This window comes from Rhipicephalus microplus, unplaced genomic scaffold (genome assembly GCF_043290135.1).
Source record: "Rhipicephalus microplus isolate Deutch F79 unplaced genomic scaffold, USDA_Rmic scaffold_18, whole genome shotgun sequence".
Taxonomy (NCBI): Eukaryota; Metazoa; Arthropoda; class Arachnida; order Ixodida; family Ixodidae; genus Rhipicephalus; species Rhipicephalus microplus.
The window spans coordinates 524183-545837 of NW_027464591.1; the positions used below are offsets into that span (position 1 = coordinate 524183).

The 21655-nt window shown below is 44.3% G+C and overlaps 1 protein-coding gene across 1 annotated transcript in view; it reads right to left on the reverse strand.

Moving 5' to 3' along the window:
* The window catches only part of LOC142785126 (uncharacterized), a 37017-nt gene extending 19583 nt beyond the window's left edge, over positions 1-17434 (reverse strand). The window contains exons 1-6 of the mRNA XM_075883567.1: positions 17188-17434; positions 12501-12586; positions 10527-10743; positions 9286-9359; positions 8089-8223; positions 2389-2523 (exon numbers count right to left, since the gene is read on the reverse strand). Of these exons, the coding sequence (XP_075739682.1) occupies positions 2389-2523; positions 8089-8223; positions 9286-9359; positions 10527-10743; positions 12501-12586; positions 17188-17380 (840 nt within the window). The 5' untranslated portion in view covers positions 17381-17434. The remainder of the gene's footprint in view (positions 1-2388; positions 2524-8088; positions 8224-9285; positions 9360-10526; positions 10744-12500; positions 12587-17187) is intronic.
* Between the last annotated feature and the right edge of the window lie 4221 nt (positions 17435-21655).

Sequence of the window (21655 nt, forward strand, 5' to 3'; positions counted from 1 at the left end):
CATGCCACACTCTTGATGCGATGGCGGCCGCTTCACTAGCTTCACATATGCCAAATTTGGTATTACATGACGTCAATGGATTACAAAGGTATCTGACTGGTGCAAACATGATAATCATGAGATACGTGTCATGTGAGAACATGACTACATGCCACAGTCAAGGCACCAATACATTTTGACGTGACGCGGTGCGTGTGCTCTCCGGCGTTCATTTCGTTTCATCACACCGACGTTGCCACGCCATGCGCCGGTCCTGCCATAGACTCCCAGGCGCGCGCCGCGCTGCGTTGCTTTGACGCATGCACGTTTCAGCGCGTCCGGCGTCCCTCCGTCACGAAATGAAGGAGACACAGTGCTGTCTGGGTAACGCATCGGCACGAAATGCAGCATGTCGCATTTTGCGCTGGTTGCCGTCGGGCCGTGCCGACGGATGCTGGTCACGCCTGGCGTCAGACTATAGAGTGCGCGTTTTGCTAACGCCTAGCCTGTTCGTGCGTCAACGTTGCGTCAGAGTATATTGGGCCCTTCATGATGCGCTCGCGGCCGTTTCGCTAGCTCCACATATACCAAATTCGGTGTTACGTGACGTAAATGGATGCGAAGTATATGACTGGTGCAAACATGATAATTGTGACACGCGTGTCACGTATAAACATGACAACATACCACGCTCATAGCATGCTCGCGGGCGTTCCGCTAGCGCTACATATCCGAAATTTGGTATCAAGGGACGCGAACAGATGACAAAGATAAACGACACATCCAAACGTGATAATCATGACACCGAAGTCTTTTACGGCATCATTTACCTCCAATTCGTAACGTTGTGCTGATTTTAATGTGACATATTGACATTTCTCATTCGTGCTTCGCATATCATCGATTCCCACTGTACATGGGATCTGCCAATTTTTTTTCTGTTAATCTTTGTCTCAGTTGTCTATCTGTTGCATCTGTATCAGCTTTTCTTCGTTTAATATGTATATATGTGTGATATTGTTTAATAGAGCTTTCACTAGATAGCGCTGGTGTCAGTCCTTAACTGTAGTCACCGTCTTAGTTTGCGCTCAAAGTTTTTTAAGACAGTATGGGCGCTTTTACTGGAATATAGCAGCGTCTTCTAAAAATTACACCATCTCCCACTAAAGGGAACCATAAGTGTCATGTGAAGCAGCCAATGTGTCGACTCAAGTCCCGCTCAATGCAGCCACCTTGTTCGATGTTAACGCGTCCTTACAAGTGGAGCAGACCGTGAATTCACTCTAGTTTCTGTTGCCGTTCCTTGTCCCGAACACAAGTTGGAGCACGCCGCCGGGAGCACGAGGGTACATCGCGCGTCTGCAGAATCTCGTTCTCTGACGCCATCACGTGATTGCTGAGTGAGTGTTAGAGAAGGCCACAGCTCATACGCAGCCTTTACACAGGCCGGACCACGCTAGTGCATGAGTGCGTTCTGAGTGGTTGGGCCAGCTGTTGCGCGTGCGCAGTAGGGGTCGTTACGCACACCTTATTGATCTTCTCCATAAGCTGCTTCGCATCTAAGAAAGTAACAATGAAAGATAGCAAATTTCGCGCAAATAGGAAGAGAGGTAGCGATATTGCAGTACAACATTCCATCATAGAATTGTACCCATATACATTCCGAATGTTTGCTCATATATAAAACGTAGAATGCCATAACCATTGTCATACCATAAGAATAATAATGACTACAGTCAAACCCGCATATATTTGGTTTGAAGAAAATAAACAGAGTTCTATGTATAAGACATCGAATATACACAAATATGTTATATAGTAAATATAAATTCGATAGAATTTTACAACTTGTTACACACTTATTCATTGTATGCATGTTTGACGTACGCGGGCTTGAAGCATTGCCCCCCCCCCCCCCCCCCGTTTCTAGCTTCACAATTTTCATCCATCAGAGCTGTTAGCAACCATCAGCGCAGATACCCTCACAATGTTCGGGAGGCTTCGCGATTTTCTGATAATATTTTAAAATGCGAATCGTCGAGCTTATTTGGAAGGTCTAGCAAGCGCTACCAGTGATAGCGCACGAACCTTCGATGCCGCCAGTACCGCAGACGCATACCCACCTTTCGGCAAGTCAGTTTCATCGACAGCCAGCGCTTTGTTCGCCGCCATCAGTGCACAGTGCGTATTGCTGCAACTTGAGTTTTCATCTCCCAAGTCACGGTTCGTCCCAATAAAAAGTTTCGCCCGTAACACGCCAACGCTAGCCTTATTCAGCTTCCCGGCCACGTGACAGTATTGTTGCGAGTAGGGAGCTCATAATGAAGCTATAAACATTGAATCGGACAAAAACAACGAGTAAATACGGTTGTGGTCGAAAACCGTGAAAGACATTTGGACGTTTCGTACCTTGCTCGAGTGGGTGACACTCGATAATTTCGGAGACATGACTGTCACCCCTCTCTTGTGCACGTGTGTCTCTGTCAAGCTTTGCGAACTTTTTTCCCGCTTAGCAGATGTTTTGTTTGCTTCGAATTCTGTTACCTGGCTCAAAAAGTGAAATACAAGAAGACCACAAATCACGCAATTGACAAGATATATACATCACTAGCAGTATATGAAACGCTTAAGAACAAAACAAACAAAAACAACAACGACGGAGAGGCGTGCGAAGTGGAAAATTTTCGAATCCTATGAAAGCTACTCCAGAGAAACAACAAGGAAATATAAATCAACGATCATTTTGTCCAGTGCATGAAGCGGCCAGGTTCCCCTCGAGTTGCCGAGTGCAGCATTTTAGCCTGGTCCTTCTTCGCAACTTTGCTGCAAACAAACTCAATTCAATTCAATATTCGCATCTTAAAAGCAAGATGAACGGTAAATCCGCAGTTCACACTATGCATATAATGAAGAGTTGTCTTGGCGGTTATTGCGTAAGAATAACATCTGATGGCGTTTAAAGGCGAACTGCGACGATTTTTCGACCATGTCAAGGTGATTGGCTTTATGTTCCTGAGACACTCTTGTCATGAGCCCAATGGCTGAAATTTTCAAGAAATTTGAAAATAATTTTATTAAGCAAGAAAGTGCAATACCGAAACTGAAACCAAACCAGGCGACCTGTCTGCTTATGACGTACTATTTGGTAAGAACCGGAGTCCCGCCGGCACGGAGTATGAAAACTGTGAAAGCCAGACTAGCGAAGCGCCGGCCGAAAAGCACAAAGAAAGGAAGTAAGCTTTTCTGTGCTATACCAGTGCCAAACACCACCGCCGTTGCTTCGTGGACGCACAATAAACGCTGTAGTGGCCAAAGTAGCGATGCTATCGGATTCGGCTGCGTCACTTCCGTTGACAGGCCAAACATGACGTCACAAAGACAGTGTTGCCAATAATCCTGGCAAGCGAGGTGAGCTTTTCGAGGCGATCTTTAAAATTCAGTTGCAAACAATCGGTGCATCTCTCAAAACTGTAGTTTGGCATATATGACAAAAATGCGCAAAGCAACGTACCCAGAGAACTTTATTGAGATCCGTTGACCTCGAAAAATCGCCGGAGTTGGCCTTTAACGTCGTAAAACCACTATAACATCAAGATAGACGCTGCAGTGTATGGGTCCGAAAATTTCGTCTACCTGGCGTACTTCAACGTGCACCTAAATATAAGTACATGATCCTCAAGAACTTACGTCTCTATCGAAAATGTAGCCACTGCAGTCGGGATTCGATTTCGCGACTTTTTGACCAGCAGTCGAGCTCCATAACTACTAGACAACCGTGGCATGTGCTTAGTCATTTCTTAATGACCTGTTCTTCTTTATCGTATACGGACATAGCTATGAACCGCTCACAGCCCGCTGAACCCGTTGGTAATGTCAAAAATTCATCAGTTTGACCACTGACGAATCCAGAAATGAAATAACAAGAAAGCATTTCTACACAAAGCAGTGTGTCGCATGGGTCTTCTAATGCCGTTAAAAATTCACGTACTAATAGCAAATATGCAGGAAAGAAAAATGCAAACACAAAGTACCCTGTTAAACACGTCATTAAAAGAAATCAGTAAATGAAGAAAACAACGTGTCACTAGGTTAATTACGGTGTTCACTGAAAGAGAAAACTGTTATGCAGCAAATCCGAACAAATCAACCTAACTGATGTTCTCGCGACCATTACCAAAAAAGTTCTATGGGGGATATTCGAGAAAACAGCAATATATATTTTTTAATTTTGCTGATAAAAACGTCTAGCTTTCCAACACACTTGTTTTGATTTAAGATTCCACTCTAATTAAGTATACTAATTGATTTCACTACCACAGTTGCATGGTAACTTACAATATACCATTTGCGCTACACGGATTGAGCTACCGCAGAGCAGTTGGGCTTCAACAGAGCGGACCAGTACGTATGATAACACATACGCTGCTGACGTATATTGTGCTGTTACCTGCCATTTTCGTGCGCCTGGTTAGATACCTAACAAAAATGGGGTGAAAAATGTTTTTTGGTTCTTTCTGTGTGGGGAAAAGGAGAATATTATCAACCCGACGTCATATCTCCTAACAAGACCTCGTCATTATCTACACTCTTTAACGAATTTAGTAAAAAAGTAGCAACTGCAAGCAAAATAGGTAGTAAATGCAGTGCTTACAAGTTTCCTGGTTTTTTCGACCGTAACTAACCTTTGCAACCTGTTTACTACCCACGTTTAAAAACAGTTACTAGGTGCAACCATTAGTAGCGTTTTGCTACCTGTTAACACCTGCTTTAGTACACAGTTCGTTAGTCAGTACGCAGTAACAGCAAGGAAATACGTAGTAACTGCAGCCGTTACCAACTTTTTTTGCACCGTTACAACCGCATTGCTACCTAGTCGTTCACTATGTAATCTGATATTGTATGTAATTTTTACTCGGTTGAATTATGAGTGGAATCGTCTCTACATATCTAAAAGGAGAAAAATGACATCAATTATATTCATGAATTAAGAAAGAAAAGATTTCTTTTTAATCACGCAAATGAGATATGTAAGCATCACTCTGCTATTGTCAAAATGGAGAAGTACAACTTAATCGACAAAAAATTTAAACAAGTGCTACACGCGTTTCAGTAGGCAAATACAACAAACTTGACAAGCAGATCGAACTTAACCAGGGGGTCAAAATTATTCTAGAGTTCCTCACTGTGACGTATCTCATAACAATATCGTAGTTTTGGCACATAATGCTCCGGAAACGATTGTTACCTTTAAACTTTCAATGTACTAGCATGATGAACCGTTAAAATGCATACAACGTGACTGAGTATGGTACCTTGTTTTGGCTATCGTACGCAATGCTTGCTTGTATCAGCTTTACAATAAATAGATATGTCAGATAATTTTTAAAGACGACCTATTACGTCCGTCTGAAGACGTAGTACAACACGTTAATTCAGGTAGTAGAGTTTAATGCTCCAAGTTCGCATTTTTTCATATGTTATTCTGAAATAAAAGTGCTCCCCTGTACCAGACATGCATCTTCTGAGTAGGGCCTATAGATACTCCGCAAGTCGCTTAGTTCGGTAGCGATGTGAACTGGTTAAGTGTGTGTATTCTTCGCGTTCATGACAATATGCAACATTACCCAAAGTTTCATTGTAATGAGACATTACCTTGATCAGTATTATTAAAAATATTGTGGCAGGTGAACACGCAGTTTTGGTTGCTACTTTTTTCTCAAATCTTTATACGTTGCTACGCATGGTTAATAATGGCGAGGGAAGTAACAGTTAAATACTGTTAGTAACGGCAGAGGTAGTAACCGTTACCACCCTCACTGTTACTAACTGGACTTACTATCAGGGTTGTAATATATGTGACAGACCATTACTACCCCAAGGTTAGCAAGTACTCTACTAAATATTTAAAGAGTACACTATGTCTGTTTCCGTAGTCAACGATAATATGTGAACTAATAACCGGTTCCTTGATGACCTCCGTCCTCGGTACTTGACTTCTGGATGAAAATCCACCAATTGCACAATGTTATCAATGCATGTGAATTTGGTATTTAGTATTTTCATTCGAATTTGTTCAGTGGCACTTATACCACTCGAATACATATCTCATTGACAACACCGAGTTATTCTTTCGTCAATGGTATAATGCAGGAGTCGCCCAATTGTGGCTTACCCATGCAAACTGCCTCTTGGGGCCACATGGAGCCTACGAGGTAGTTTTACGCGGCAGTTTTATGCGGCACCCAGCATCACGCCAAACCGCTCTCCTCTTCCCATGTCACTTTCTATCCAAAGGCAGAGGTGGCAGTGATGACTTAAAATAGTATTTTTGCTGGTAACCTGTTCGTTAGCAGCTTTGTAATAGGCACACTGGAAACAAACATAATATCTAAAGGAGTGCTCGTCGGCGCTCGTGACTAGAGTAACTTAGAGGTACCTTATACAGTTACTCAACTCATGACTAGGGTCGACTCGCTTTCTGGATTTTGTGCCGACCGGTTGTGCCCACGCGATTTCTGACGACAGCGTAGGTCTGGCTGACCGGCTCGCCTACGCCATCTCCTGCCGCCGACAAGAGCTCTCGCTGAGTGGTGCCCCGTCCTCGGACTCCTGCGATCATGTCCATCTTTCCTATCTCCTCTTTACTTCCGTCGTTTGCTGTCCCTGTGCCTCGCTCTCTCCTTCGTCTCTCTATCTATTAACCTTTTAATCCCTCCTTACCCCTATCCCTCGTGAGCTACTGTTGAGGTGTCACACTCTGATGCAGACAGTTACGGGGCTCACTTTTCTCTTCTTTTCTCTTTAAGAATCGCATAAAATATAATCGAGTCTTTTACATCATGGTCAAATTTTTTTCTTCACCTGCGAGCGAGATCCCCCCTTAAATTTCCCGTGTTGCCCACCATTCTGTCACCTCCACGCAACTTAGACTTCCTCCTGAGAAGGGTTCCCTACACCCGACCTAACGTGCTGTGTTTGCTCAGTCTTGTAGCGCAAAACGTCGCACAGGCTGTTCCGTAAGGCCAACCGTTTTACGCTCTCTGCGGAGAGTGCTTTCGTCGGAACTCATCTTTCATGCTAATTGATGAATAAGTCTGTGCCTTGTGGACGTTTAAAGGATAGCAAACAATCCTAAAGAAAAACATAGAACATGAACTATCGAAATGTTTCTAGAAAACCAGCAACAACCACAAGAACGCGTGCGCTGCCAGTCTAAATAATCGAGAAACGCAGTTTGACTGCAATGGAGGCGGAAATGTTGTAGGCCCGTGTGCTCAGATTTGGGTGCACGTTAAAGAACCCCAGGTGGTCAAAATTTCCGGAGCCCTCCTCTACGGCGTCTCTCATAATCATATGGTGGTTTTGGGACGTTAAACCCCACATATCAATCAATCAGTTTGACTGCATGAAGTGAGTGAATATTGAACCTTTATGACGATCATGACAGCTGATCGTGTCTTGCTGGGTGGTGCGGCGAATAGTTATAATATCGGGGCTTACGTCCCAAAACCATGATATTGTCATGAGAGTTGCCGTAGTAGAAAGCTCCGGAAATTCCGGCCATCTGGTGTTTGTTTAACGTGCACCGACATTGTGCAGTACACGGGGCTCTACCGCTTCACCTCCATCGAAGTGCGACCGTCGCAGCTGGAACCGAACCCGCGAACGGGGGGTCAACAGCTAAGCACCTTAACCACTGCTCCACCACAGCAGACGCGCGATGTATAGAATCGTACGGGTAACATTTTCAAAGCGATTTGGAACTTTTTTTTTCACGGAAGGACCACCACCACTCACATTCTGTTCAATGTCAGGATAGGCTGAAATTCGCTGTAGTGAATTATACCATAGCACAAGATACTTTAGTGAGTAAGGTACTCCGTTTCTCGCTATAAGTACGAGCAAAAGCAAGGCAGGAGTAAACTTTTACAGACTCTCAATACAAGCATGTTCTCGTGACATTGCTGTTGTCCTGCTAACGTTTTGCGAAATTGAAATTATTGACGCTAAAGTTAGTCCAATTATACACTCAGTGCCACCGATCGTGCATGCGATCGCAACAAGAGGCAACGCAGTGGGCTAAGATGCGCAATTTGTGAAACTTCTCACCGTGCTACTAGCATCGCTGATATTTGCCGATTCAGGCGTTGCTGGTACACCGTCGACTGTTCTCGTAGGAGGAGCGTTCAACAAATCTGTCGTCGTTTGTGTCTCGTCCGTTTCGGTTTCTTCACTAACCGTAGTCTGTGAGGAGAGAAATTACATGGCTGATCAGTACCTTAAATCTTTTTTTTTTCGCGAATAAGCTTTAGTTGGTGTGAAGGCTCGAGAAACACAAAGCTGGTGGTGTATGAATGCTACGCCAAAACTATTACTCTTCCTGACATGCATCCACACCCCCCTGTGTGAGTTGGCAAGACAAAAATAATAAGCCTGTGCGTATGCGCACACAATGATTACATTAAAGACTCTGAGGTCTCACTACTTTTGATCACGTGCAACTATGCTGTAATTTGCAAAGTCAAAGTTTTACTTTAATTACATTTGCAGCTATTATATAGAAATTCCATGAATATTCGGGTAGCTATTATTGCTAGTGTATTGATGCCTCCGAACTCTGAAATGGTTTGAACTCTCGAGTGGTTTCTAGTGGGTTTACCCAAAAAAGGACGCCGCTCGCACTGTGAGTCCGTGCTTGGCCGTGACTGTCGCTATATAGCGTATGATCGCTGGGTGCAGACTAATAAAGGCATTAACACTAGGAATACTTTACTTCAATTCTTGTAAAGGCAACTCTGGGTATAATAATAATAATAATAATAATAATAATAATAATAATAATAATAATAATAATAATAATAATAATAATAATAATAATAATAATAATAATAATAATAATAATAATAATAATAATAATTTATCTCCATCGGTAGCGTCAGAGGGAAAAAAAAACAAAATACGAGATGGCTTGGCTATATTTCTTCCTGTTCCTGTTACAACAAAATTTGAATATTCATAAGATAACATGACCGAAAAAAAATGCATACTTGAATGTAAAAGAGCCCCTTGGCTCGGACGCCGTGTATTATGAATTTTTAGCACTTTTGTTTTAAATAATTGAGAATAGACAGCCAACGTTCACAGAACGACGGTTGTTGTCACGGGACTTTGATATTGAGGCTCCCTCTCCTGTCTGTTGAGTTTTTTTTTTTCTTTAGAGAACAGATAGTCAGAAGACAAAGTGCTGTTTTGAAAGCACTATTTGCGCTAGAGATCTCCAAAAGGCGACCATCAAAACACGCCTACCGATTCTTCAGAGTCTGACGCGCTGCTCGCTTCAGGAGAATTGTCACTGCTGTCATCTCGACGAGAGTCTGCCCCTGGGTATAGAAAACATTTTGGTAAGAACATCATTTTTTTAATTTTTCGATTCCCTTGCGCACCCAGCAGTGCTCAATGCTCACCCGTAGGCACTCATAAAGTGGCAAACTTGCTTTGTCTCCGAATAACGCCTAATAGTCATGGACGTATACGAATCATGAAAATCATACAAAACACCTTGTCTACTGTAATTTCTTAAACACTAGTGCTACCAGGCTTCGAATTTTCTGAATTCTATCTGGTAACTTTTTCTCAATAAACAATTTATTACAATTCAGTAACGTGCCTAATATCGTGTGCCCACTTTTTTTGGCCAACTTAATGCAAACCGTGACCAATAATTCACATCGCAGCAAGCATGTTCCTCTGATATCACCTTCAGGAGCGAATCAGGATGCGCTGTCTGGAAATGCGTCAAATTCTCATGATGTGATTCCAACAAAATCATTCTCATATTCAAAAAAAAAATTGAAGGAATGTCTTGTTTTTAGCGCGAAAGTGTTTTATCGCGTGGTCTACCACGGCTCTGCCGATGTACTTCCGTCACGCAAGTGACGTTAAAAATTGAACAAGAAATGGTAGAGAAAATACCAGAATGCAAGCTATTGTCCCTCGGAAACTAAGCAGGAACCTCTTGATTGCCAGCGCGTGGCGCTAACTACTACACCAGAAGCGGTGCGTTATCGGGATGCTAATAGCAATACATTTATACACCATACACCGCCAGGCAGTTTTCAGAGCTTCGAAACTTGAGCGCGTTTTTGTCATGAGTGGCGAGATGGTGCAACGTACTCGCGTTGGGCGAACTCTAATCATCTGCACGAAGCGTGGTCTCTCCTCGTAGTTAGGGAGAAGACGCCTGGGGGTATACGGAAAAAAGATATGGTGAGGACAGTGACGACGTAAGACTTTTTTGGTTTTTGAAAATTTTGGATTCAAGAATTTTTCAACACACAGTACACTGATGACGTCCCCAGAGTTATCATTGACTTTATTGTACTTGACAGAAAAAATATTCAATTTTGGGTAATATTGGGGCACTATAATGTTTGAGTACCATTAGTAAGGTCCTTTAGCCCGGAAGTTTTATTCCTGAAAGATTTGGTCCTCTTAGCCCGGTAGTCCGCGAATAGACATTGACCCAACGGTTTTGGGCTGTCTCTTACCTGCCAGCCGATGGGATACGGAATAATCTTGACCTCCACCAGGAACACCTCTCTCTTTGACTGCAGTTGGCTTGACGTTCTCTGGTTCATGCTCAGCGGCAAGGCGAACACGTTCCGCGACGGCCACTTTGCGGGAGCGTCTCCTGTCGAACGCTTGTTTCGCTCGTTGCGCACCAACGTGGTCGGCAACTGGTCGCGTGGGCCGCACTGCAGGCACCTGGAATTTATTTGATTAAGTTTTTCGTTCGTAAGTGTTCTTGGTGCACCCAACCAGTGGCCTAGAGTAGGGATATTTGTGCCACGACAATCGGCAGAAATTTTCTTATTGTGAACTATTCTGGCGCATTATGCCTTTTCGCGCCAAGAATCCATCCACCCATCTACCCATACACACACCCAATACCACCCAATACCACCCAGTCCAATCTCACCTCATCTCATCTCATCCAATCCCAACCCATCCCATCCCATCCCATCCCATACCATCCCATCCCATCCCATCCCATCCCATCCCATTCCATTCCATTCCATTCCATTCCATTCCATCCATCCATCCATCCATCCATCCATCCATCCATCCATCCATCCATCCATCCATCCATCCATCCATCCATCCATCCATCCATCCATCCATCCATCCATCCATCCATCCATCCATCCATCCATCCATCCATCCATCCATCCATCCATCCATCCATCCATCCATGCATCCATCCATCCATCCATCCATCCATCCATCCATCCATCCATCCATCCATTAAACAGCATATGTGATCAAACACATTCCCACATATCACGCGTTGAAAACAAAAAATGTCTTTGAAATTAATAAAGGGATATAATAAGGGGCGTGTGCCACAGAAAACAGGCTCCCTGACCTGGTGAGCATTGGTTGGTAGCAAAAAATTTGGTGGACGCAAAGAATAAAGCTGATGCATAAAGCATGAATTGATCATTGGTATTCTCCGTATAACAGCTAAGCATTTTCCCAAAGAGTCGTGCATTTTCTTGAAACAGTGTCCGAAAAAAAAAAGAAACTTTTGCATCCATTCAACGTTAGTCAAAGTCGCAGTGTTGGCTATGAACTTTTGTAAAGGGTAAAAAGCATTACTTACCAACTCCTATGACTGTGAAAGTCAGGTCAGTCATCTCTAGACCCCTGACGACAACTGCTTATGACATACACGATATCGCAACGTAGCTTGAAGCTAGTTGTTGTAGAACTAGGATTTCTGTTCTAACATGAGCGTGTGCGTTACGTCAGACCGCAAGGTACCCCTTAGGGAGCTAGTGTAGTTGACGTGACTGTTAAAAGGGCCCTGCTACACTTTTTGAGCCCGGTCAGAAAACACTGCCGACAACACGCGAGCCATATGATATAGCGCAGCACGCGGCCTGGAATTCACAATAAATTATCAAAGTCACCTAAAAATGACTCTCTTATCTCGACAAATCACGGAATAAGCCCAAAATTCACTCGTAGTAAGCCCATCTACCGGCCATTGGCTGATTTGAACATGGCGCGCTCGGTCGTTACAGAGATCGCCCCAGGAGGCCGCTACATGTCAACGCGTGCGCGCGTGATCACACTGAAAAACTTGCGCGTTCGAAGAAAAAAAAAAAGAAGAAAGTGTTGAAGGTCAGGAGGCGCGCGTGACTTTTTTTGCTTGCCCCTCCCATCCCTCTCTGCTTAGCTTCCAGTGCTTTCGCCGGAATTCTTCGGAAAGAGAGAAGAGAGAATGCGATTGCAGCGTGTGACAAATCTTTGCAACTCCGCTCGTACTGGACAGATTCTTATAAGTTTTGTGGCGTTGATTTTTTTTAGGCAAAAATTTGTTCTTTTTTCAATTTTTAGCAATGCTTTGCTGAACGCAATGCTACAATCTGCACAGAAGAAAAATATTTGTTTACCTAGGCCCGCGTTTTTAAAGAGCAACATAGTAGCGCGTGCATCTGTAGGCGAAAATTTCTTACGGATGCTGTCGTGACGTATCGCGTTTCAGGGCCCCAGTCTGCCTGGTGAATGGCTCCTTTTGGGAGAACCGTTTCTGCAGAAAAGACTAGAAATGAAAAGAAATGTGTAAGGCGCTATTTCTGTTTGTCTGGCGGAACGCTACGGCACTTTGGCATTTCAGAAAATCTGTCCTGTTATTTTTTTTCAAAGCACCGTTCATTACTTGATTCTAATTTGTCTCTGCCACCTGTACTTAGTTTGGTTCAAGTTGCAAAATAACACACTCTTGATTAAACATCGGAGGTTCCGACAAGGTGGCAAAGTGGTCATGCTGCTCAACAAATGACCTTTAATTCACGGCTTCGGTATTCCGACCGCGGCGGTCGCATTGTGATGGATGCGGAATGCTAGATGCCTGTGTTTTGTACAATACAAAGAAAAACTCCCAAGCATTTCCCCGAGGGTGAACATGGTTAAGTGCGAATGCACGGGGTGATGCTATGAGGGGTATTTATTAATTCGCACTATCATATTTATTAATCACACTATGGTGCCTTTATGGTGTAATGGTTACTGGGAATCGCAATTTGATCACACGGGGGAGTTTACGTTAACTCACTGGCGAATGCCAACGGATTTTAACTTAACTCCCCCTCATAACATCACCCCGTGCATTCGCACCTAACCATGTTCACCCTCGGGGAATTGCTTGGGAGTTTTATTACTGATGATGATGATTAAAGTGTAATTAATGAATTTAAGTGTTGTTTGTCATGAAGCATTTGTACACAGATACATTATATACGAAGTATTATTTATTTACACTTCATGATTTTCGTACGATGCATTAAATGCACACATCGCGAGCACGTCACACACACACAAACTACACTACAGATTAGCACCTATTCGTGTTATCGTTGTAGCTCACGGTTAATAACGGCGCTTTGTGATCCGAGAAATGTACGGTGAGCGGATCCGGCAAGACGGCGGAACCCGCCCGGCCAGCAGGGACTCTCGCAAGACGCACACACCCGGAACGCACCGAAGGGAGCCGGCCACGGGTCTTGCGCATCCATGTCGTTGCATCGGTGTTCGCCCGACCGTCTTCCGAACTCGTTCCAAAAAACCCGCAACGCGTTCAACCTGTTGGTCTCGTTCCTCACGCCGGAAATGCAGCTCAGGTTGTTATCGAACCACAGCCGGTCACACACGGCGCAGCTGTGACCGAAGCTGCGATCCACAAAGTCGCGTTTGAAACGCACGTCCGGACGAGCAAAGTCCAGGGCTCGCACCCTTTCCCGCGCGGCACGTTCACTGGCTCGAACGGCTTCGGGAACGTCCACTCGCCGTTGACGATTGCGAGCGGCGTCTTGACGCCGGCCTTCATCGCCCTTCTCCGCCTGACGCTTGCGTTGTCGTTCCACTTCTTGGGCCGCGTTCACGGCTCGATGCTGACGCCTCACCTCGGCCTCGCGAGCGCGCAGTTCACCATCCACTGCACGCTTCGCCCGCTTGTCCTCGGCCTCGCGAGCGCCAAGTTCGGCATCCTCTGCCCGCTTCGCCCGCTTGTCCTCGGCCTCGCGAGCGCCAAGTTCGGCATCCTCTGCCCGCTTCGCCCGCTTGTTCTCGGCCTCGCGAGCGCGCAGTTCGGCATCCGCTGCACGCTTCGCCCGCTTACGTTCGGTCTCACAAGCCCTTCGCAGCACCGCCTTGTCTTCCAACGTCGGCGAAACCACCGCGGTACCGTCACCTCCAACGACGGGTGCAGTGCTGCCATTCGGTTGTACTGCATTCGTTGTTGATGGTAGCGTTGCCTCCGGGACATCCATCGCACGACCCGCTCTCGACAGGAGACTGAGAGAGAAGTCGGGCGCGCGAGAGAGAGGGGTGCGCGCGCAGCTGCAGCGAGCGAGGTGAGCGGAGGAGCGAGCGAAGAGGGAGGGGGACGCGCGCAGCGGCGTTAAAGATATAAGGCGCGTTACTGACACCGATATCAGCGTCGCGTCTGAGGCTTATTCTGTAGAGCGTCGCGCTGCGGCCCGCCAAGTCCTCTTTCTTTTAAAGATAGAGAGAAGACTGCGGACGCCGCCGACGGCGGTGGATGGTTTGGGGTCGCTTATAAAGTGTATTCACACTTAATATCATGCGGTTGGAATTGCCGGAGCCATCCCTATTTCCGGAGCCCCCCGCTACGGCACACATCTCTTGTAACGATATGGCCTTTCAGAGCGGAATACTTCGCAGAATTTACACATTTGACTACAACCCGCGAACCAATTTACTGACAAAATGCACATGACGCGACGAATCTAGATTCACTTAACCCATATTCTACAACATTGCAGCTACAACGACGCCAGTGCCCGCATGGCGTGCACAAGGGTTGATTGATTGATGTGTGAGGTTTAACGTCCCAAAATCACCACATGATTATGAGAGACGCCGTAGTTAAGGGCTCCGGAAGTTTAGGCCACCTGAGATGTATGCACATGGGTGTTGCAATAGAAATTTTGACATGTACTTATTAGAGCATCCCTTGAAAACGTTCGAGAAAGCAGATGAGAACTTCGGTTGCGTAAGCATCACGCCGCATATTACAAACACAGTATTTATTCGATTGTGAGACGACCATGGTTGCAACACGCGGGGTGTCATTTCGTAAGGCCTAGGAACAAAAAAATAACACTGGTACACATTATGCGAGGGTCGACATTATTAGCAAAAATCTGAAAGGAAAACAAAGCCTGGTGTCACATTTGAGTAAATACGGTAATATATATGTACGTCACGTGCACAGCTCCAGATCGGTTACAAGACGATCACTGCTAGAAAAATCGTGAGAATCTACGCATGCTCCGTTACTGACCACACAGTGCATGTCAAGCACGAAACCACCGTGAAGTCAATTACACCCAAATTGTTCAAAGGCATTTTTTAATGTATCAGGCTTAAGGTGGCCGACGAAATTCTTGCGAACGGTCTGCAGACGACGGCAAGCCGACTTAGTTAAAGGAAGACCACTGCGACATGTTTGGATTTCCGCTAACACCACTAATCTTTGCTTTACACTGGCTCTTCTTGTGAAGGTTGCCTTACACATTTCTTTGACGATTCGCCGTCAGCTTAAAACCATTATTTTAAAGACAGTGATGCGAGCATTTCGTAGTGTTCACGCTACCAGTTGCAAGCGTAGTCTCTTGCAATATATAGTGCAAAAGACTACCAAATTCGTAATTTATATGTTCTCGCTCAAAACAACTGTCAGTGGACCAAATGCTACCTGAGTGCTGCCTGAGAAACTACTAATTTTACTTCAATGCAGGCTCATAACAAGCAACCTGGGCAGTATACGTCGAACTTCGCAAGCACTATTTCAACAGAACTACTTGGAAGTTTACGCCGTACAATGCTTGGCACTACGTCGAAAGGTCACTCTCTTTCTTTCACGTCAGAGACGTACTTCATATCGGACAGCTTCCGCCTTTTGGACAACACAGCCTCGCGAAAGTATTCGACGACGCACACCACATCGGTGAAACCGTAATGGAGAATAATCGCTGGCATCACTGCGCGCCCGCTACTTTGCAGTTTTCAGCATATTGTCCAATTCTTCACTGGTGCAGCGCGTTCCAAAGTACCTACAAACACGAAACACATCAGGAGAAGCCGGGGTAGTGTCGTGTCGCGTTCACTATGCGTTTCCGCGCATGCGACGTGCACGAGGGCACGTACTCGTAGTGCACCTCGCGGCAGCTTTGTCCTACTAGCTGGTTCTCAGCAAGCTCACCAGGGTAGCGCATCGTGTAAATTTCAGGCATGCCACCTGGGCAACCTTCGCTTCCCATAGTCTCCTGAATTTTGTGTAGACCTCCACGACAACACGTCATATTTCTTTTATGAAACCCTTTAACGTACATGCTAAGACAGCCCATAATCACCTGCAGCCATTGCGGAAGTTGTATTCTAGCTCCGATGTAAACGCACATCGCACAACAGTAAGCGTTCTGATGGAGTTCAACGCTACTTCTTCCTTTCTTCCACATATATCTCTTCGATGTAGCTTATATTTCTGCACTAGTTCGAGGAATGCAGTGCTTATCCGATGAATGTGGCATTGCAGGACGCGCCACACCCTTCTATTTGGCTTCGTGTTAGACAAGCGAAGCACCAGCCTACCACAAATTCAATATTAATTCGTAGACGGATATACATGCCACAGAGAATACAACAGTTCCTCTTAGTATGAAAACTTTTGCTAATTGCTATCAGGACGAGCATGAACGTAACTCGTTAAATTGCTTACATTGAGTCTTTTCCAGAATACGTTTTTTTTTTTAAAGAAAGATGAGTCGTGTTCCCCTTATGGTTCCCATAGCCTGACTATTGCGATATTCAAAACCAAACAGCACGTTTTATGTTACCTGCGCATTTGCAGAAAATACGACTTCTCTCAGAGGGCGATAAAGCTTGTTCGTTATTGTGCATTAGTCCATAATTTGGTACGGTAAGCGAGGAAAGCGAGCCATCGCACTGCATCTGAACCGCATTTGCGCGACATTTACTCCTACGGCATTGTGCACTGAATTTCGCAGAACTAGTCTAAAACGTTCAGCTAAATAGACCTACGCATCCGCATGCAAGTGAACCACTTTCGCAGGAACAACCATCGGGCACTGGATTGATAAATTAAAAGCTGGCACTCACTGGATGAACACGCAACGAGGCTTTTGCTTATGGTGACGGCTGTGACGACGCCCATCGCACCCAGCACCAGCAGGATGCATCCGCAGCGGCTGATTCGAGGTCTGAACAGCTGGCACCAGAGCAGCGCCACCGGAACTTTGGCGATGGAGGCGATGCTTGATTCGCTTACGGAGCGCTTCCACGTGGTCGCCATTGGTGAGTTTGACGACCTGGAAGACTACAAGGGCCTAGCGTTGCCGCTGCGGCTAATGAGTAATCGTGTAGTGTATACCCTAGAGACTGTGGATGATACCCACGCAGGCGGATTGGCGAAGCACAGGATAATTTTTGACATACCGTTTTAAATGAAAGGCTAATTTTAGTTCATTTAGAACGAAGCAATTATGTATCAATAAAAATAGAGGATATATAGTATGCCGAGATAGAATGGAAGCAATTAGGGCGGGGATTCGAACAATAAGGTAAAGAAGGTAATAGGGAAAGTCTATCTTGAAATCGAAATCTTTCTCAACCTTTTAGACATGCCTGCAAGGCACCAATTATTCCCCTTACTATGTACAAGGGACAAAGCCCAGAAAGAAAATATACATGGTGCATTTAAATATACCACAAACAGTCAGAAGACGGCAGTTGAAGTAATTTTGTGCGAAGTAAAGTATATGTAAAAAGAAAGAAGATGGGGTTTGTTGTCTCGTGTACTCCGCAAAACGAACAATTAGGGGAACTGACAGACGAGGTCTGTGTACACAAAGATTCATATATGAAGTTTGACAGCCGCATATATAGGCCAGTGTCTGCGACTTGAATTCCTCGTGATGGGCATATTTATTACTTCACAGATTGAAGCGTTTTTTTTCTTCCTAATTTGGTGCCTAGAATGAATTTGAAGGCTGGAAATACCCATATTATCGGGTCATTCAAAGATGACGTAGCTAGTGCATCTGCCATTTCATTCACAAATAGGTCATTATGCCCCGTTTCCCCGACGTTCTTTATCTTCTTCTCGTGATACTATGCCCTTAATTGACGCTCTTGCAGAGCCGTGGCGCTCACCAACTACCGCAAGGCGCCCCCGGCCGCTTACGTACGTCATCACACTGGCAACGCCTAGTTTGCTCGTTCTCGTTTGCGCACTAAAACGGTCGGTACATTAGTCTTAGAAGAGCCGCCGAGGGGCCCTACCTCCACAACAAAATCTTTTTTACCTCGTATGTTTAAATATTTAAGGCAATTTAAGCAAGAATATATTATGATCAAACTACACCTGTCTTTTTTTCAGAAATAAAGCTTGCCCTGATGCAACGTAATTCATGGGGTTCCCTTTGTTCTTTTTAGTGGGCCAGTGCTGAGTATTGGGGCCTACCAAACAGCTGCGGCACCTACGCAGCGGACGACGAAATATCACTACAAATCATTATCAGTTTCTTCCACCTATTCTATAATTTACTATACATACAAATTCATATCTGATAACGTTTTATACATAAATAGTTGTTTCTTGGCCAATGTAGTATAGTGGGTGTGATCCATGCATATAATTCCTCATTATCATCACCATGCATATGCGACTTAGCTGAAACAATATAGAAGGACGCGAAACAAGCGATTCGTTCCTGTTATTTGGTGCAGCTCTCTCTCCTCACGCTTAATAAATATGGTTTTGTTTATGATTTTGTATTTTTACCAAACAGGAAGTAAATATTCAATGTCGTTGCGGGAAGGGCGTGCCTGTTGTACTAGAATACATCAATAATTGTCCGACGTATCGGTGTCATGAAATATTGTTTTCAGCACGTCGAAGTGCTCTTTACTGGCACAGTTCTTCGACGGTCTGCTTACTGGTCCCCTTGGCCGTTAAATGTTCCTGCTGTTGTACATATTCATGCCTACTTAGGTAAGTTTCCGAGTAATTCGACATTTCGTCTTCGGAAAACAATATTAGGAAGAAAGTGCTGTATCAAGAATTGCTGTAATTGTTATCCTCTATATGAAAAAGACATTCATTACGTCTATATGCTTACATACATAAGTATTAGTCTCTTGCATGAGCATATAGTTAACTTTGTAGCTATTAGATAACGGCGGGAAATTCACTGTTGACGTTGCTGGCACTGAAAGATACACAGGACGGGAAAGAAACAGAGAGAGAGAGAGCTCTTTATTTAAAGGCAGAGAATATAGCTGGTGTATGTAGATCGCTAACTTACTACTCTGCGCGGAGAAGGAGATTTGGGACTGAAAGACTAAGAGAGAAAAAGAGAGCGAAAAGTAAATGTTAAAAAAACAAAGAGAGAATAAATGTTTTCTATTTTCAGCGCAGTAGAACAAAAGAAGGGTATTATCGATGCTGATGTTCAACGGCACCATAATCATAAATACTTTGAATAATTAGGCTGAAGCAGTCTAACTTCATGTTGGTTTATTACCATGCAATTTTTAACATTGGCGATTATATATCCTGCGAAGAGGTCAGACAACAAAAGCAAAAAAAAAAACACCCGAATAGCTTCGCAAATTCAGACACTGCACAAAGTGTTTGCATGCTATGATGCGGTCAGTGGTGTGGCATATCACAATAAAGCCCCCGAAATAAAACTGGCAGGTGGTATCTTTCCTAGATCTTTGTTCTTTTGCGCACCGGATACGCAAGCACCAACCCAATACAGGCGAGCGTCCAGGTATCAAGTGCACGCCTAGGAGCTTCCAGACCAGTCTGCGAGACTATAGAAAGCCGTGTTCCGAGGGCTGAAAAACTATTTTCTAATACAAGTCATCGATAATAAATTAGAGACAAAGTTTGTGATGAAAAAAAAATTGGTAGATCCCCCGTACTATGGTAATCTATTATATGCGAAGCACGAACGGGTAAGGTTGATATGTAATTTTAAACCAACACAACGTCACGATGCGGACGCAAATTATGCCGTACATGACTTCAATGTTATGATTATCATGTTTGAACGCCTCACTTACGTTTGTCGTCTATTCACGTGACCTGATACCAAATTTAGTATATATGGAGTTAGCGAAACGACCGCGAGCACGCTATGAGCGTAGCATGTAATCATGTCTCACATGGCACTCATATCATGATTATCCTGTTTAGATGTGTCATTTACCTTGCTTACTTGCTTGCTTGATACTCTCTTTTGTGGCTCTCACCCACTAAGGGGGATTGGCCAAGAAGCCGGTGGTTAACTCAAGTCAATACTTTTAGGTTTTCTAGACTAGAAAATAGGATTACTTTGTTCTGACTGTGAGGTTAATTTGGCGCAATGTAGAAAAAAAAGGGGGGGAGGAATAATAGAATTTCTTGAATATCTGAGGTGGAATCGTTATATGAAATTCTCCTGAAATTTGAATCATTGCAGTGTATCAGCTAAATAATAAGTGGTCGTGTGGCTAGTAAAATTTGAGAGCTGATCGCTGACTCAGCAAGGTAATCTTCTTGTGTTTTAAATGAATTCGCAGAGAGCCCCGCAGGTGTTCCTGCCGCTGCGTCCCAATGAAGCGGCCCCAAAAGAGAAAATATTAGCAGTAGTAAGTGATATTCCTAGTTTTTTTAATAAAACATCGAAGCATTTTTTTTATTTTTGAAACGGTGACCTGTGATAAGAAAATGGTCGATATGTTCAGGTTCGGTACAGCTTGAGCACAGAGGGTATGGAACCACACCAGACCTGTTTAAGTAGAAATTAAGAGGTGGTACACGGCAATGTAATTTTGTTACAGAGACTTCTAATTTACGCGTAAGACACCATTTATTATTCCATGCGAAGTGCACGTGCGAGAAATCTGTATTCGGTATCGTAATTTTTGATGAGTCTTCAAGAAGGGAAAGCTTTCTGAACCTCACTGCTGTTACATAAGCTGTAAGAGGCATGGTTGGCACAATCGGAAGACCAAGGGATGTTCGCACGAGTGTGTCAGCCATCTCAGTTATAAATATGCTATGATGGCCTGGCACCCATAACATTCGCACTAGACGAATGTGTGCTGGGATTAATGATTTAAAAGTTTCTAGTGCTGCTGATGCCGACGACGATGATAAAAATGAACACACCAAATACGAGTCAGTCACTATCACAGCTGTCGAATGAATAGCTAGTATAACGGCCGTTAATTCCGCTTCAAATATTGGTGTATAATCTGGGAGCCGTAATGAAAATGACCAAAATAATGAGAGAGAAAAAATACCCACACCTGCCTTCTCGCCACTCATAGATGCATCCGTTGGAATTACTATGTTAGTACCTTATTGAGACAGGTGTTGTTCTAATGAACCAATGGGGAAGATATTGTCAAATTCTATTTGCACTTGGCCGATTGGTTTGTCAGATAGTGTGATCTCGAATATATTAGCATTTAAAGCATTGATGCGGGGTTTAACGTCCCAAAACCACCATATGATTATGAGAGACGCCGTAGTGAAGGGCTCCGGAAATTTCGACCACCTGGGGTTCTTTAA